Source organism: Callionymus lyra, chromosome 2, assembly GCF_982586985.1.
Source record: "Callionymus lyra chromosome 2, fCalLyr1.hap1.1, whole genome shotgun sequence".
Taxonomy (NCBI): domain Eukaryota; kingdom Metazoa; phylum Chordata; class Actinopteri; order Syngnathiformes; family Callionymidae; genus Callionymus; species Callionymus lyra.
The window spans coordinates 16,914,920-16,930,748 of record NC_141819.1 but is presented as its reverse complement, the minus strand read 5'-3'; the positions used below and the strand labels follow the sequence as shown (position 1 = coordinate 16,930,748).

The window sequence follows — 15,829 nt, the reverse complement described above, 5'->3', positions numbered from 1 at the left end:
ATAGTGATTAATTGTGAGAGCAAAGGAGAGAATGCAGACATGGTTGAAAGGATCGATATGGCTATGGTATGATCTGTGACAAAATGTTGAAGGGCAACTAAAACTCCAACTCTCCTGAATCACTGCCATGTTTCAAATGTTGAAGTCTTCCTCTACAAGATGCAGTAAGTCCCTCATCATGACCATGTTTTTAACTTATTACTTTAAAAAGAATTCTGGGTGAATTACAGTATGTAATAATGACTTCACTCCCCATCCAGCCAGCTGTAATCATGCCCTGCTTTGTTTATACATGGAGTCCCTTGGAGACTGAAAATTCTAGGATTGATGATAAAAAACAATGTTTGACCAATCACAGCAGTTTTGTACAAACAGACACATTCTGCTGAGTACAATAGAGTAAGTAAGTAAGTAAGTAAGTAATTCTTATTTGTATAGCGCTTTACTAGAGGTCGAAGATCTATTTAAAAGACACTTAAATCAACACGTTATTTGTCCTTTGAATAATTTTAAAAGGTATTTTATTTTACAATGAAGATCCACTTTCATGGTAATCCGGATGTGGCATTTTCTGTTATGAAACGCTTTACAATTCTAGACACGGCAACCGATTTCCTGCACACTGATTCGCCGACCGCACCGGAAGTCCCGCCCGTTCTGCTCTGTCATTGGTCAATCAGTTTTACAACACCCAATGACGCGTTGAACGCAGGCGTGTGCGCTGACCTCCCCCCGGATTCACCTCTAATGTGCAACCATGTTTCGCTCTTTGAGACGCGTCCAGCAGCTCAACTGCACCCGCGTGACATTACTGAACAACTCCAGACCGTGTCTCGGCTCGTCCAGGATGTCCAGCTCGCAGGAGTTCCGGCTCGAACGCGACACCTTCGGTGAGCTGAAGGTCCCCGCGGACAAGTACTACGGCGCCCAGACGGTGAGATCCACCATGAACTTCAAGATTGGGGGGCCCACGGAGAGAATGCCGCTCCAGGTGATCAAGGCCTTCGGGATCCTGAAGAAAGCCGCCGCCGAAGTGAACCAGGAGTTCGGCCTGGACCCTAAGATAGCCAAGGCCATCTGTCAGGCGGCGGACGAGGTGTCAGCTGGAAAACTGGACGACCACTTCCCTCTGGTGGTCTGGCAGACCGGCTCCGGGACCCAGACCAACATGAACGTGAACGAGGTGATCAGCAACAGGGCGATCGAGATCCTCGGGGGTCAGCTGGGCTCCAAAGACCCGGTCCACCCCAACGACCACGTCAACAAGAGCCAGAGCTCCAACGACACCTTCCCCACCGCCATGCACATCGCCGCCGCCACCGAGGTGCACCAGGTCCTGCTGCCGGGCCTGCAGACCCTGCACGACGCCCTGGCCGCCAAGTCCCTGGAGTTCCAGGACATCATCAAGATCGGGCGGACTCACACCCAGGACGCCGTCCCGCTGTCGCTCGGGCAGGAGTTCAGCGCCTACGTCCAGCAGGTCAAATACAGCATGGAGAGGATCAGGGCGGCCATGCCCCGGGTGTACGAGCTGGCGGCCGGAGGCACGGCGGTCGGGACCGGGCTCAACACCCGTATCGGGTTCGCCGAGAAAGTGGCGTCCACCGTGGCCTCCCTCACGGGGCTCCCCTTCATCACCGCCCCCAATAAGTTCGAAGCGCTGGCGGCCCACGACGCCCTGGTGGAGCTGAGCGGCGCTCTGAACACGGTCGCCGTCAGCATGATGAAGATCGCCAACGACATCCGCTTCCTGGGCTCCGGACCCCGCTCCGGTCTGGGAGAGCTGATCCTGCCGGAGAACGAGCCGGGCAGCAGCATCATGCCGGGGAAGGTGAACCCGACGCAGTGCGAGGCCATGACCATGGTGGCGGCTCAGGTGATGGGCAACCACGTGGCGGTCACCATCGGCGGGAGCAACGGACACTTCGAGCTCAACGTCTTCAAGCCCATGATGGTGAAGAACGTGCTGAACTCGGCACGCCTGCTGGGCGACGCCTCCGTGTCCTTCACCAACAACTGCGTGGTCGGCATCCAGGCCAACAGGGAGAGGATCAACAAGCTGATGAACGAGTCCCTGATGCTGGTGACCGCCTTGAACCCGCACATCGGCTACGACAAAGCGGCCGCCATCGCCAAGACCGCTCACAAGAAGGGCTCGACGCTGAAGGCCGTGGCCGTGGAGCTGGGCTACCTGACGGAGGAGCAGTTCGACCAGTGGGTGAAGCCCAGTGAGATGCTGGGGCCGAAGTAAACCAGAGAACACTTCAGTTTATTTGAAAAGGACTTGGAGTGAGATTCTCCAACGACAACTGAATGGTCCCGCCAAAGACTCGCCCATCTTTTGAGAGATAATTATGGAAACGGAGACGTAAATGTTACTTCATTTATAGTCTGTCATATTAAAATCATGGGTTCAGGGTTTTGCCATCATTTTTCCTTCTGATCATGTCACACCAAGAGAACCATGTTGTGCAATTGAATTAAATCTATATTCATTCTAAAAGAAATGTTCAGACTCCGATCTTTTTCCGCTGTTATAGAAAATGATTGTTGTTTTACTTCCAACTTCAGACGTAAAGTTAAAAATATTAGAGACTTAGAAATCACATTTCACAAGTTTATTTGTAAATACATAAAATTAGGAGTAACATGCATTTAAGGAAGAAAACAAATTTGAAAAGGTAAATAAAAACATAAGTATTTTTCTCTTCACTTGGTCCAGCTGACTTTGGGAATATCGTAATGCTCAGTCAAGTTGTCCAAGTGTCGATTGAAATCCTGCAAACACAAAAAAACAACCTTTAAATTACATTTCTTTAGCAAAGTCAAAGGATCGACACCACTTGCCTCAACTCTGTGTTTATGCGTCTTTGACGCTTTGTTCAGAATCCTCTCCATTTGCTGCAAAACAGAGATTTAGATCAGACTCCACAAACGATAAAATACAATTGTTTTATGACAGAAAAGGGATGGAAGCATGAAAGTTGATCAATATGGATAAATGAATCTAAAGTAAACACTATCATTAAGAAATTGAACATTAGAAAGTACTTGCTACACAACCTTATAACTTTGTACTTTTGGAAGATAAAACGGTTTAAAGTACAGAGAAGCAATTTAGTTAATCATCTGCTAGCAGTGATTGAGTAGTATTTCCAAAGGGGGGTTTTCAAATAAGCTCCACTGTTCCATCTTATTCTAAACTCCAGTTAAATATGGTCATTTCATCTACTGTATGTTGGTGTAAGCTAATGATAGTGTCTTCAATTACATTAATAAACAAGTGTTGCCTTGGACAGATGAGCTGTAGAACTCTGTTGTTGCTTTGACATAAGAGCGGGACCATTTAGAGAAAATCCAATTTTATGTGGACAATATTGCGTTGACTTTGTTATAGATGAATATTTCATCCCTTTACGAAACAAAACCAGAAGTTTATAATAAAGTTTCTCAAATTAAAAATGATCCATTCACAGGTAATGTGAAATTGGTCGCCAACAATTCGACCGAATTTTGGTGGCCAATGTCACAGAGCTTCTTATGAGTAATTCAAATGCATTCTAAAATATATTACATAAATATATCACTGGAAAATATAACACATTTCAGTAATGAAACATGGTCAAGATAGAAAAAAACAAAACATACCCTCTTCTCCTGCATCTTATCAAAGGCGATTTGTGCAGGTGTCCTTTTGTCCGTGTACGGTTTCTTGGTCTTCACCTCCTCATCACTCTGATGATTTGCGACCTGTTCCATACGATGTTTGCTTTCCTTGTCCTTCTTCTTCTTCCTGTGCAAGAGAAATTGCAAAAAAAAAATTGAATTATAATGAACTTGAGTAGCATGATTCATCCAGTTAATAATGTCAACACAGAGAATTGTATCTCCCAACCTATTACAAATACCATGGCCTACAATATTTAGGTTCCTTTTCTGCCATTAGGTTGAAGATTAGTCTAGAAATGTCACTCAGTACCCACCAAAACTGGTCTGGAATTAATTTAGCAATTAGACTTCTTTTTGGTCTCCTTTTATATATTTTTAACAGAGTTGGTAAGAGGTAATTGCAATTGCATAAGTTAGCTTGTATCATTGTATTGACCACTAGATTCAGTTTTAGTTGAACGTCAAGTTAACAAAAAATCAATTGGTACAACTACATAGTTTCACAGCAAATTACTTCCATTACATGTACGTTTTTCGGTGCTTCAAATTGGCAAAAGGGGCTGAGATGTGTTCGAGCTACTGCTAAGCTAAACAGCATTTAAATACCATTTCAAAGTATTTTCCAAACACTGCTCGGGGTTAGCAGGATTAGAAAACCATGCTTGTCGTGTTCATGTAACGTAAACAAGTAGATGTAGAACATTAAATACTTGTTTAGCGACAATAGCAAAATCGTATGTTATTGTTTTTTAGCATTCCTGCTAGCATGGTTAGCCGACCGATTGATGCCGTTTAAAAATCATAATCCGTTCTCTCGTCAAGGATTTTGAGACACACTTTGAAGACAGTAACGAGTAAACTCACTTTTTCCCAGAGGACAGCGACCCAACACCTTTAATTTTGAGAGCACTTTTCTGAACACCGTCGTACGCAGACATTTTCCAGAGACTTAGTTCGAGCTTCGTCTTCTTCTGATATGTCTAATAAATGCAGCGACTCAATACTGCTGCTAGTGGCCATATGAGAGAATGCAGTACATGTGAGTACAGATCAACATCATCGCTTCATGTTGTATTTATTGAACAACCAGATCACATTCTTTTTTCATATTCATTTTTTTTATAAACATGAAAATCAAATAATAATAATAATTACAGTACACATTATTTCAGATACACGAATCAGATTTGTTTTTTCCAAAGCACCGAGACGAACTATAGAGATTTAAAACTTGGAAGAAACATGATTTTAATTATCATTGTAAGATGCTTTGAATAAATACATGTAAATTAACGAATGTCGATGGTTATAATTCATGGCTAACCAAATACTTTATAATAAAATACAAAATAATAATAAATACCCCTTATTTTAATGCCAAGAATTTAAATTAGATTTGAAATGAGTTGCAACCTAAAGTTGTTTTTTGTTTTGTTTTTGTTTTTTGTTTTTTTCAAAGCCCGATAATAAATGCAAAAACGTGTCTAGTACTATGTGTGAGTCCTCCCGTCCAGCAGGGGCAGTCACGACCATTGTCTTCACATGGTCTCTTACAGAAGAAGTCATGAATGTCAAAGCTTAGCACACCTAAACCTGCACCTGTTTAATTGAACTAAAATGTCTTTATACTGTTTATTCCGGGCTGCAACTCTAACAAAACATGTCACAGCGGAAGCTGCGACGTTACTTCACTGCGGGAATCGGCTGAACGTGACCCAGACTCGTGGAGCTGCTAAGAAATTTGGTGAGAAAAGAAGCGTTTATTTTTTCAGTTACACATGTGTATAACACAGCTGTTACTGGCGTCATTTTTAACCCCTGACCCCCGCAGTACCTAAAGGTAAAGGCAAAGGTATGGCGAAGGAGCAGCTGAAAGGTCCAGATGTGTGTAAAGATCCAGTCAGGTTGACCACTCATGCTGTAGGGGTCAACATCTACAAAGTAGGAGAGGACCCTCCACTCAAGCCTGTGGAGGAGTACCCCGAGTGGTAAGTTTAATAAATAAATAAATTTGCTTATGTTAAAGTAATCTGTTATTGATAAACGAACATTTTCACAGGGAATGAAGTAAGTCATGGTAGTTCAGGAACTATTTTCTTCTTGTTTGTTGGGGGTTTGTAAAAGTGAATCTGTGCATAAAAGCCTGGTGAATATTGTATTGTATGCATTTGTATGCGTTCATGATTTTGCCACAAAGTCATTTGGTAAATCTGGGATTTATTCGTGTATCATAACATGCTTTGTCTATCAGTACCCATGCGTGATCAAATTTTATAATGTTAGTATTAATTTTTATTTGTATAGTGCTTTTCCAGACCAGGGTCACAAAGCGCTTAAACAATCAAAACAATATTCAATAAAGTGTATACTTAAAAGGTCAAGATAAAACTTGACAACAGGAGTTCCAAAAAATCAAGGAAAAGCCTGAACAAATAAAAACACCTTAAGATGTTTCTTGAAGGAGTCAGTAGATCATCAAACACAGAGGGAGAGGAAGATTGTTCTAAAGCTTAGGAGCAACAGTCTGGAAGGATTTCTCTCCTCTGGTCCTGAACCGGGTTCACGAACCATCAGTAGATTCTGATCCACAGACCTCAGAGCCCGAGCTGGGGTGTAAGGCTGGACCAGATCAGTGATGTAAAGAGGAGTCTGACCATGAATAGATCTGAAAGTAAGAACCAGAATTTTAAAGTTGATCCTGAAAGAAACTGGAATGTGTGGATTTTTCTGAAGACAAAATGAGTGACAAAGGCAGCGAACATCAGATTCATTTGTCACTTGTTTGCAAATGTCCCTTTGCCATTGAAAGTATTCATTAATTATTTGTTTCCAAAGGGAAACTGCTTGGAGAGGAAATTTACCTAAGCTGAAAAATTCTACTGTGTGTAAAGTCCATTTTATTTTTGTTAAAACTGATCAAATGGGTTTAAAAAGAATGATCATTCAGGAACCGATGTAAAAGTGAATGTACAGGTGTCGGTACCCATATCATAAATTCCAATGAATACAAGCCCTTAGTTATACATAAAGTTATAGTACTGCTTGTACTGTGTCATGCACATTTGGTGTGCCGTTTCTTCCACAACCTTCTTAAAGCCCAAAAGATTTGTAGGATATTCTAAAGAATTTCATCATCAGTCCATTAATCAACCAACGATAACAATCAGGACATTTCCTGATCTTGAGTTTGACAAGATGGAGTCACAAATAATGTTAAAAGAATACACTTTTTCACCCCCTTTTAATGACATTTTTTAGTTCTTATTGTCAAATCCTAATGAGATTGATATTGATTATGTTTCTGGAGTTTATAATCTACGCGGTCGTGTCTTCTTGATTGGACTATTGTAGCTGTTTATTTTCAGGTCTTAACAAGAAGGATCTGTCTCGCCTGCAGTTGATACAAAACTCTGCAGCGAGAATTTTGAGCTGCTCTAGTAGAAGAACTCACATTTCCCCGATCCTTAAAACTGTTCAGTGGCTGCGATTTTCTTTCAGGATCAATCAAAATACTGGTTCTTTATTCATGGCTATTCATGGTCAGGCTCCTCATTACATCAGTGATCTGATCGAGCCTTACCCCCCAGCTCGGGCTCTGAGGTCTGTGGATCAGAATCTACTGATGGTTCCTGAACACACTTCAGGACCAGAGGAGAGAAATCCTTCCAGACTGTTGCTCCTAAGCTTTGGAACGATCTTCCTCTCGCTCTGTGTTTGATGATCTACTGACTCCTTCAAGAAACATCTCAAGACATTTGTAACTGTGTATTGTTTTTGATTGTTAAAGCACGTTGTTACCCTGGTCTAGAAAGGTGCTTTACAAATAACCTTTATTTTACTTTACTTTACTATATTTATTACTGTTATCACCACTTCTGTCACTCTCTCTTTTACATCATACGTCAATGAATAAATTGTTAAACAAAAAACATTTGCTCATATTTCTCTAATAATGTTCTCACAGGTTGTTTCAGTTAAATCTCGGGGACGTCAAACAGCTGAATGAACTGGATCCAGAAACGAAGGAATACTGGACACGTCTGAGAAAAGAGAACATTTGGCGCTCCAACAAACTCAGCAAAGGAAAGAAGTTCTAGATCTTCAGATTTCAAAATAAACAGACTTTCAAATCACACCACAGGATATTGAAAATGTGCTGTAAAATGCTGGTGTTCTTCCATGTGGATTATGAATGAACAGAAGGTGTGTTAAGGACCTTCAGATACTTTTTTTCTTGCCACAATGTTCATCATTTTGTAAAAAATCATGTTTATTGTGTTGACTTTTCTCTTTTGTTTCCACATTCTGAAAAATAAAATAGTTTTTTTCTCAAAGACTGTTTCATCTCTTCAGACATTGTCGTATTATTAGTCAAAGTTTTAACCATGTAATCACTTTTCTATTGTATAACTTGAGAGATTATTGTCCTGTTTTTCAACTGTCTGCAGTGTTGTTGTCACTTATGAGTCCAAATATCATTCAGGAATATCTTTATCTAGTGCTGCTTCTTCATTTTATCAAGTCAAAACCCCTAAGATAAATCAGGTATAAGTGAATTTCTGTGAAGGACTCATTATTTTTTGTCTATTTTGGGTCTGTTTGATGTTTTTCTTCTCTAAAAGTATGTCTTTTTGTAAAAATCTTTTTTAAACATGCAATTCAAATCTAATGGGAGTTCTCATACACTGCCACAGTGGAACTAAAACGTAAAGAAAATGTTCTATCAGTCCTTTCTGAGGAACTCGGGCGGGTGAATGAACAAGTGGACGAGGAACTGAAACGAATACATAAAGAGCCGCATGTGTTTTTTAAAACAGGCAGCAGAAGTATTTCCCTCTTGTGTGTAAGAAGATAAACATTTCCAGTAGATTGTTACAGTTCAAGCTTCCTCAAAACGGTTTACGCTGTGTTGTGTTCATGTACACACGCCAGCTCTGGTCTCCATACACGACGATGGACGCTCGCAACATGAATATTTTATGTTTGAACAAAAAAGTTCTGGACAAACTTTCTCTGTTGTTGGACCAGTCCACCTGTGGATGGAGGCAACTGGCTTGTGCTGCGTCAGAGGATCCGAAGTTCCATTTTAGGTGAGACCTGAAGGCACCACTTGATCTATAAACAGTCACTTATAGAGTCAGGTTTTTTAAATACACAGTTTTGTGAACAGCGAGTGTGAGCTGACCAGCTGCTCTCTGCTGACGCTGAGTCCAGAAGGTAGCCCTGGTCGAGCCCTCTTGACCCTGCTGGCTGAACGCTCCTGCTCGCTGATGTTTCTGCTGACCTGCCTGAGGAAGATCGACCATCACGAGGCCGTGACTCTCATCAGCCGTGAACGTGAGAACGATGAAAATCTCATGTTGAATCACATCATCATTCGTTCATATCAGTTAAGATCGTAGCATTTCCTGTGTGTCAAAGGTCGTGGTCTAAACTCTATGGAGCCTCGGACCCGACGTGGTTAGAGAAAAAGTTATTGCGAAATACTACAATTTACTAACTAGCTTAATAAGTAAAGCACAGTTTTCTCGATTTTGACTCGAAATCCCTTTTATTTTACACGGTTGTTATAGAGAACTTTGTTGCAACTGCAGTTGCAGACACGCACTCTCCAGGCTTTTTTCTTTATTTAGTAACAGCATTTATACTAGTCACATGACTTATGTACCTACGATTTAATGGCCTTTTGTTTAAGATTGTTTTAATTGTCACTATGTGCAATAACTATTTTACCAAAAGAAAAGAAAAAGAATAAAAAAGTTAATAAATACTTACTTCTCTTTTTTTGAACTCAGTGCTAAAGCATTATTTGTATTTCTTGCAATATAAGAGACATTATTTTTGAGGAACAACCAAACTTTGAATAATATGTTACCTCTAGCTGTTTTCTTTTTGTTTGGATATTATTTATATTCTTACATCATTGACACCAGAGAGGTTATTCTGAAGAATGTACTCCTTCGGTTTTATTATTTGTTTAAAAATCTGGATACTTATACAGAACTATTACAGACCATAATATTGTCGAGGAGATAACTTGTTTTGCTGATATCTTTAAGTGAAAATCAGGTCTCTTTTGGAATTATATTTTCATTGTCCTGCCTGGGGCTTCTTAAGACCGTGAAAATGATGGATCCATTAAGTGAACCAGGGGAAGGAGAGTCTGGATTCATGTTGGTCTTTGTTGTTTCAGTGATGGAGTCGATCACGATCACAGAAGAGCCTCAGTCCCAGCAGGTGACCGAGGGGGTCGATGTGGTTCTGACCTGCAGGGCCTCTGGACCTCCTGGACTCACTTACCAGTGGTTCAGAAGCAGAGAAGAGGTCAGTGATGAAGAAGCCTGTTCATCTAATAACACGTAAACGTATTGTGACCATTAAAAAATATATATATTTTAATGAACCAATCGTAGGTCACGACTGAAGGTGGGACCAAACCTGAACTGGTTCTGGGCTCTGTGAACAAGTCCCACCAGGGTCACTACATCTGTCGCGTCAGTCATGGAGACGACTGCGTCTTCTCTCAGTGGGCTCATGTTCGATTGCTTCAGTCTGCAGACTCCAGCACAGGCACGTCGTGACCATGACCTGTACTAACCCCGAGACTCTTCCTCCACCTCCGTCCTCATCCTCTCATCTTCTGCTCCTCCTTCCAGCCTCAGCGAGCGGTCTGTGTTTCCTGCACCAGCGTGGCTCCACCTCAGTGACCGAGGGTGATTCTCTGACCCTCGAATGCAGAGCAGTGGCGAACCCTCCTCCTCAATACAAGTGGTACCACGACAGTGTCGCCCTGCCACAGCACAAGACGCCTTCTCTCCACGTCAGTCTCACACCTCCTCCTCCTCCTCCTCCTCCTCCTCAACCTTCTGCACTCGTCAACCAGTCTTCTGATGACTTGTGTAAATGAAGTTCTGCTGTCGTTTCCAGATCCCATGCGTGACAACAGCCCACAGAGGTCAGTACAGGTGTAAGGTCTTCAACCTGTACCACAAGATGTGGAGCGACACGACCACTGTTTTTGTCGGTGAGAGAGAAAAATTCATTTTTAATGTCTGCTGTTTTTTTTCGTGCTGCTTGTTGACGTATGTTGTTGGAATTACATTTTTATCTTAATAGTTTCCTCGACAAGTAAATATAAAACTAAACAAAAACTTAAGGCCATGTGTTGAAAAAAACTGAATTTGAATTGAAAGTTGAACAATAAAAAAAAGATAATCAATTTAAATTATAATATAAATATAAATAGATAACTATAATTTAATAAAAATTTAAAAAAAAGTCACATTGACATTAACGTTAGAGCCAACAAATATGGGTAGACACACACGTGTAGATAAAATGTTTTTGTTGTGTTTTATTTCTGATTTTCTTTTTTATTATCTTGTTTGTCTAAACAATGACTGAATGTCATTAAAAACCAAGACTTCACATGCTACAAGTACAGAACATTTGTGTTAACATACAAAGGAATCAATGTCAGATAAAAACATATATGTCAAAGATACTGTAATTACGAAAGCATCAAAACATCTTTCATATAACTTTAGATTAAGATTAACCAAGAATATGTTTCTATCCAAAAAAAGAATGTTTAGTTGTGAACTTACCAGTATTTGGTTTGTTAGTTTGTTAACAAATGAATAAAAACACTAGAATTGACTGTGTGCTCACATTCACAGTGTGATGTTTTAACATCCATTTTCTTTTTCAAATCGAGGGCCCAGTCTGGTCACTGATGCCTCCTGGGATGAACTTGATCGTGGTCCAGGTACGACTTTATTAAATCTCTACAACACAACCTCTAATCTCGGAGAGAAACGGTTATATCTCTCACTATTCCATTGTTTACATCAATATACTTCATGTTTTGGTGCATTTTACTCAAGATAATACTTTTGTGTCCAGCAACATTTTTTAAGGTCAAAGTTATTATCCTACTCTACCAAATGTTAAATCCGCCTAGTTTATAAAATATACGCCTTATAATATAATGAATTGAATGATCTCCAAATGGGCAATTCTAAATAAAATAAAAGTTTTGTGAATAAAGCCTGGGTGTTTGAGAACTGTTTGTTCAGTTTAATGTTTGTCATGTTCAAAAAGTGTGATTGACACATCATCGGCTCATCGTCATTGGCTGATTTAAAAAAAAAAAGACTTTCCTTTCAAAGCCCACTAATATATGCACCTATTGTTTTTTGCACTGGACTATTGCGTTATTATTGTTGCTGAATGGTGAGAAAACTATATTTGTGTATCCGTACCATGATCATCAAACGTGTACTCGATTTATTAACTTGACATATCAAATAAATATGCACAAAAACACTTCCAAATCAAGTATCATATAAAAGGTCTAATACATGCACTAATAAGTAAATAAGTAAATATTGATGATTATATACGACTGTAGGCAACATAATCAAAAGTGGAACTAAAAGCTTATTTTTTAAACATTTTGAAAATGAACAAAATTCTGATTTTCTTTTTCATGGCAATAAAGGCGCAGGAGAAGGAAAACGATCAAGAGGAACAGAACCTCTGAAACTAACTGACAATGCTTCACCTGAGTCCAAAACATTTTATGGTATGTTAAACAATAAAATATTATAAAGTGTTGAGCTGTGTCATATTTATTACTTCGTTATTTTTACAGCCACAGATAAAGTGGCGCTTCTGGTGGGCAACATGAACTATGTGCAACTGCCTCAGTTGTGCGCCCCGATGACTGACGTGCACGAGCTGACCAACCTCCTGAGACAGATGGACTTCAAGGTGGTCTCTCTGCTGGACCTTAACTTGCAGGAGATGCACAGCGCCGTGACCGAGTTCCTGCTGCTTCTGGACAAGGGAGTCTACGGTGTGTTTTTATTTGCTGACATTGTCTAACGAATATATCAGTAGTTTTAATCTTTGTTCTTTTGCAGGCTTGCTATACTTTGCTGGTCATGGTTATGAGAACTTTGGTAACAGCTTCATGGTCCCCGTTGATGCTCCTGCTCACTTCACCTCTCAACACTGTCTGTGCGTCCAGAAGGTTTTGACTCGAATGCAGGAGAAAAATACTGGCCTCAATGTTTTCCTGCTCGATATGTGCCGCAAGAGGTTTGGGGAAAAAAATGCATTTTCTTTGTGATATTTAAGTCGTTGAATTCATTTTTTGTGTATTTTCAAGGAATCCTTTCGACATAGCTCTAGTCCAGCCTGGACTCCGGAAGGTCACATCCAATATAGTTTTCGGCTTCGCAACGTAAGTAGCCAGGGTTGATGGTGTAGGAAAATAAATAAGCTGATGTACTTTGTGTTCATGGACTTGTTGGTATCTGCCGGCGATCAGCTGTGTGGATGCAGAAGCCTACGAGGTGAAGAGAGAAGATGTGTCCAATGGTATTTTCATCAACTTCCTCAAACGACATGTTTGTGAGGATGAGAAAGTCACAGTCATGCTGGACAAGGTTGCTGAGGGTATGTAGAGTCACACATGGAGGAATCAAAAAATAATAATAATAATAATAATAATGTCTATTTATATAAATGTGTCAAAGCATTTTTTTTAATTGGTTTGAATAACATAAAGCATGTTTCCATTTAATATAAATCTTTACTTTTTTTAATTAATTAACAAAAATGATGCCTTTGGTGCTTCACTACAATAAAAGTAGATTATTTTTTAGTATAAATATATAAAATTAGACTCCATCTTGTTCAGGTGTGATTCAACTGGTCTGTGAAAAAACAAGATATAATATCAATGTAATTTATCCCTTGTGTTATCTCAGGGTCAAAGTGACCCGAAGGCCTGAAAACAAATATGTTTTAGGTATTCATGTGTTGTCTCTGGATCAAAGGGAACGACCTCCCTTGCTTCCAAAAATACATATGCAGTGGTGATCGTTCACCTTTACCCAGAGACAACACAAGGGATACCACAAACACATTTATTTTCAGGTCAACGTGACCCTGAGATAAAACAAGGGTTATTTAATCACATACAGTTCATATTTCCTATATATTTATCCTACTGATAAAATAGTGAAATTCCTATCTTAGCAGATAATATTATTTGAGAACATCATATGTATAATTATTGTGACGACAGCATTAAATCATCATGTTATTAACAAAAACATGAACTTCTCTCGGGCAGACATGGGTGGTTGTCGTCTCACTCGAGGGCGGCAGGCGTTGGAGCTTCGCAGTAACCTGTCTGAGCGACGTTCCCTCACAGACCCGATAAACTCAGAGGATTGTTCTGCTGCGTATTCTGCCCGCAACCTGCAGTGGGCTTCGTCTCATGGTAAATATGTGACTTTAAGAACTCTGTGAAGTATAAAAAAATGATAATAAATTGATTATATCAATTTTCTCTTAGTTCTGCCGAAGAGCCAGTTCATTGAGTTTGACTGTGGTGTGAAGATTCAGCTCGGGTTTGTATCCATTTTAATTGATTTTACGTTGCTATGGTTATAATACTAAATACAACATAAAAAGAAAGATATGGAACAATATATATTTAATGAGTTTATTTATTGACTGATAGTCTGAAACAATTTCAAGCTCTTTTAAAGAATTTTAACCTTTTACCACATTTACAGTCAGGCTGAAATGATACCTTATTTCTGGCAAATTTTGACATGAAGTTACTTTTGTTTAACCCCTGTGTTGTGTCTTAGACAAGGTGACCCAGAGGCCCGAAAACAAATGTGTTTGTGGTATCCCTTGTCTTGTTTTTTGGGACCTCCGGGTCACCTTGACCCAGCAATAACACGAAGGTTTAAACAGCGGTTGTTGTTTTTTTTACCAAAATAAAAAAATGGCATTTCCAAGATGATCATAATACGATAAACAACTGGCATCATATAGGAGTAAAATATTTCAAATCTTTTATTGACATTTTATGAGCTTAGACTTCAATTACAGATTATTAGAGAAATTTTAAGACGTTTATAACGTTTCCTGTGAGAAAATGTGTGTTTGTTAATGAAGGTCAGTAGGATAGACAGATTTAAAAATATCTTATCACAGTTGGATATGTTTGTATTTGTTATATAATTTCTGAGCTGTCACTATATATTGTCTTCCTAAAGATTTGCAGCAGAGTTCTCAAACCTAATGGTCATTTACACGCGAATACTGGATCAACCTGAAGAAATTCTTTCCTGCTCTGCGCAGCTGACTGATTTCCCAGAGGTAAGTAAAGAGAGAGTGAAGACCTCTGCCGAGATGCACCTTTAGATCCCTGTTGTGATTTTACTTTTCTTCATTTTGCACAATACGTTTCCCTATTTGTCTAATCAATGCATTTTTCATCATTTATAAAAATGATTTGATGAGTACAATGTGGCATTCAAGATGTTTGTGTGTTCAGATGGATCTTAAGAACATTTTCCCTTTGTTTCTTCATCCAAGATAATCAGTTACTGCTCTGATATTTTTAGATTGAAAGTAATTTTTCTAGTTGAAACAGTTTCTCTTGCTCAAGGTCCGTTCAGTCCTAAAATGTGATGTTTCATGCAACATTGGCAGGACGTGGGTGTTGACTTGAAGAAATCTAATCAGGAAACTTTGATTGAAGCCGGCAGTTTGTTGTTGATCAAGGAAAACCTTCCATCTCATGATGTTCCAGTTCTATACACACGCGTTCAACAACTGCAGAGACTGGAGGTCAAGTTTGTGTAATGATCTGTACCTTCTTCATTTAATCCACTTCGATTTTTTTTTTTTTTACTCAATACTGTTTTATTTGTCCGTACAGAGAGAGCTAACGTTCACCATCTGTCTTCATTACACGTACTCGAACATCGATGAGGAGGTTGAAGAAAGAAAAATAGTGTCTGTTGGAAAGCCGCTCGTTTCTAAACTGTACCTCCACGAGTCTCGACCAACATGCGTGTCTGGATCCTCTTTGGATCCTGTCAATGTTTGAGAATCTGAAAATGATGAAACTTTTATTTTACCGTTGTGTACAATCATGACATCAAACCATGCTATGGTTTTACTCAGTTGACTGTCGATGTCCAAAGTGCTTGATTATCAAAACTTGTTATTATTTCAGGAATGTTTATTTTAATAAAATGCTCCATAAATCTTGATCTCGTATTTTTAACACTTACTTTTGTGTGTGTGTGTTTGTGTCTGTAGAAGAGAGAGGAGTTTAGCA

The 15,829-nt window shown here is 39.6% G+C and overlaps 4 protein-coding genes across 4 annotated transcripts; 3 read left to right on the top strand and 1 right to left on the bottom strand.

Annotated features, from left to right (window-relative positions):
- Positions 1–718: 718 nt before the first annotated feature.
- Positions 719–2,507, top strand: fh (fumarate hydratase). The gene has a single exon (XM_087783742.1). The coding sequence runs from the start codon at positions 758–760 to the stop codon at positions 2,249–2,251; it is 1,494 nt and encodes a 497-aa protein (XP_087639868.1). The 5' UTR covers positions 719–757; the 3' UTR covers positions 2,252–2,507.
- A 96-nt stretch (positions 2,508–2,603) lies between these two features.
- Positions 2,604–4,640, bottom strand: fam32a (family with sequence similarity 32 member A). The gene is made up of 4 exons (XM_087782677.1): positions 4,534–4,640; positions 3,649–3,793; positions 2,848–2,901; positions 2,604–2,778 (listed from the first exon to the last, which is right to left on the bottom strand). The coding sequence occupies exons 1-4, from the start codon at positions 4,605–4,607 to the stop codon at positions 2,710–2,712; spliced, it is 342 nt and encodes a 113-aa protein (XP_087638803.1). The 5' UTR covers positions 4,608–4,640; the 3' UTR covers positions 2,604–2,709.
- A 585-nt stretch (positions 4,641–5,225) lies between these two features.
- Positions 5,226–8,003, top strand: mrpl54 (mitochondrial ribosomal protein L54). The gene is made up of 3 exons (XM_087782674.1): positions 5,226–5,413; positions 5,501–5,657; positions 7,634–8,003. The coding sequence occupies exons 1-3, from the start codon at positions 5,287–5,289 to the stop codon at positions 7,764–7,766; spliced, it is 417 nt and encodes a 138-aa protein (XP_087638800.1). The 5' UTR covers positions 5,226–5,286; the 3' UTR covers positions 7,767–8,003.
- A 610-nt stretch (positions 8,004–8,613) lies between these two features.
- Positions 8,614–15,713, top strand: malt2 (MALT paracaspase 2). The gene is made up of 17 exons (XM_087782671.1): positions 8,614–8,759; positions 8,840–9,006; positions 9,863–9,997; positions 10,096–10,245; positions 10,320–10,489; positions 10,597–10,693; positions 11,387–11,437; positions 12,173–12,256; positions 12,326–12,529; positions 12,597–12,774; positions 12,845–12,919; positions 13,007–13,134; positions 13,817–13,966; positions 14,042–14,096; positions 14,757–14,859; positions 15,196–15,333; positions 15,425–15,713. Exons 1-17 carry the CDS (start codon positions 8,623–8,625, stop codon positions 15,593–15,595), a joined length of 2,193 nt encoding a protein of 730 aa, XP_087638797.1. The 5' UTR covers positions 8,614–8,622; the 3' UTR covers positions 15,596–15,713.
- Positions 15,714–15,829: the final 116 nt, after the last annotated feature.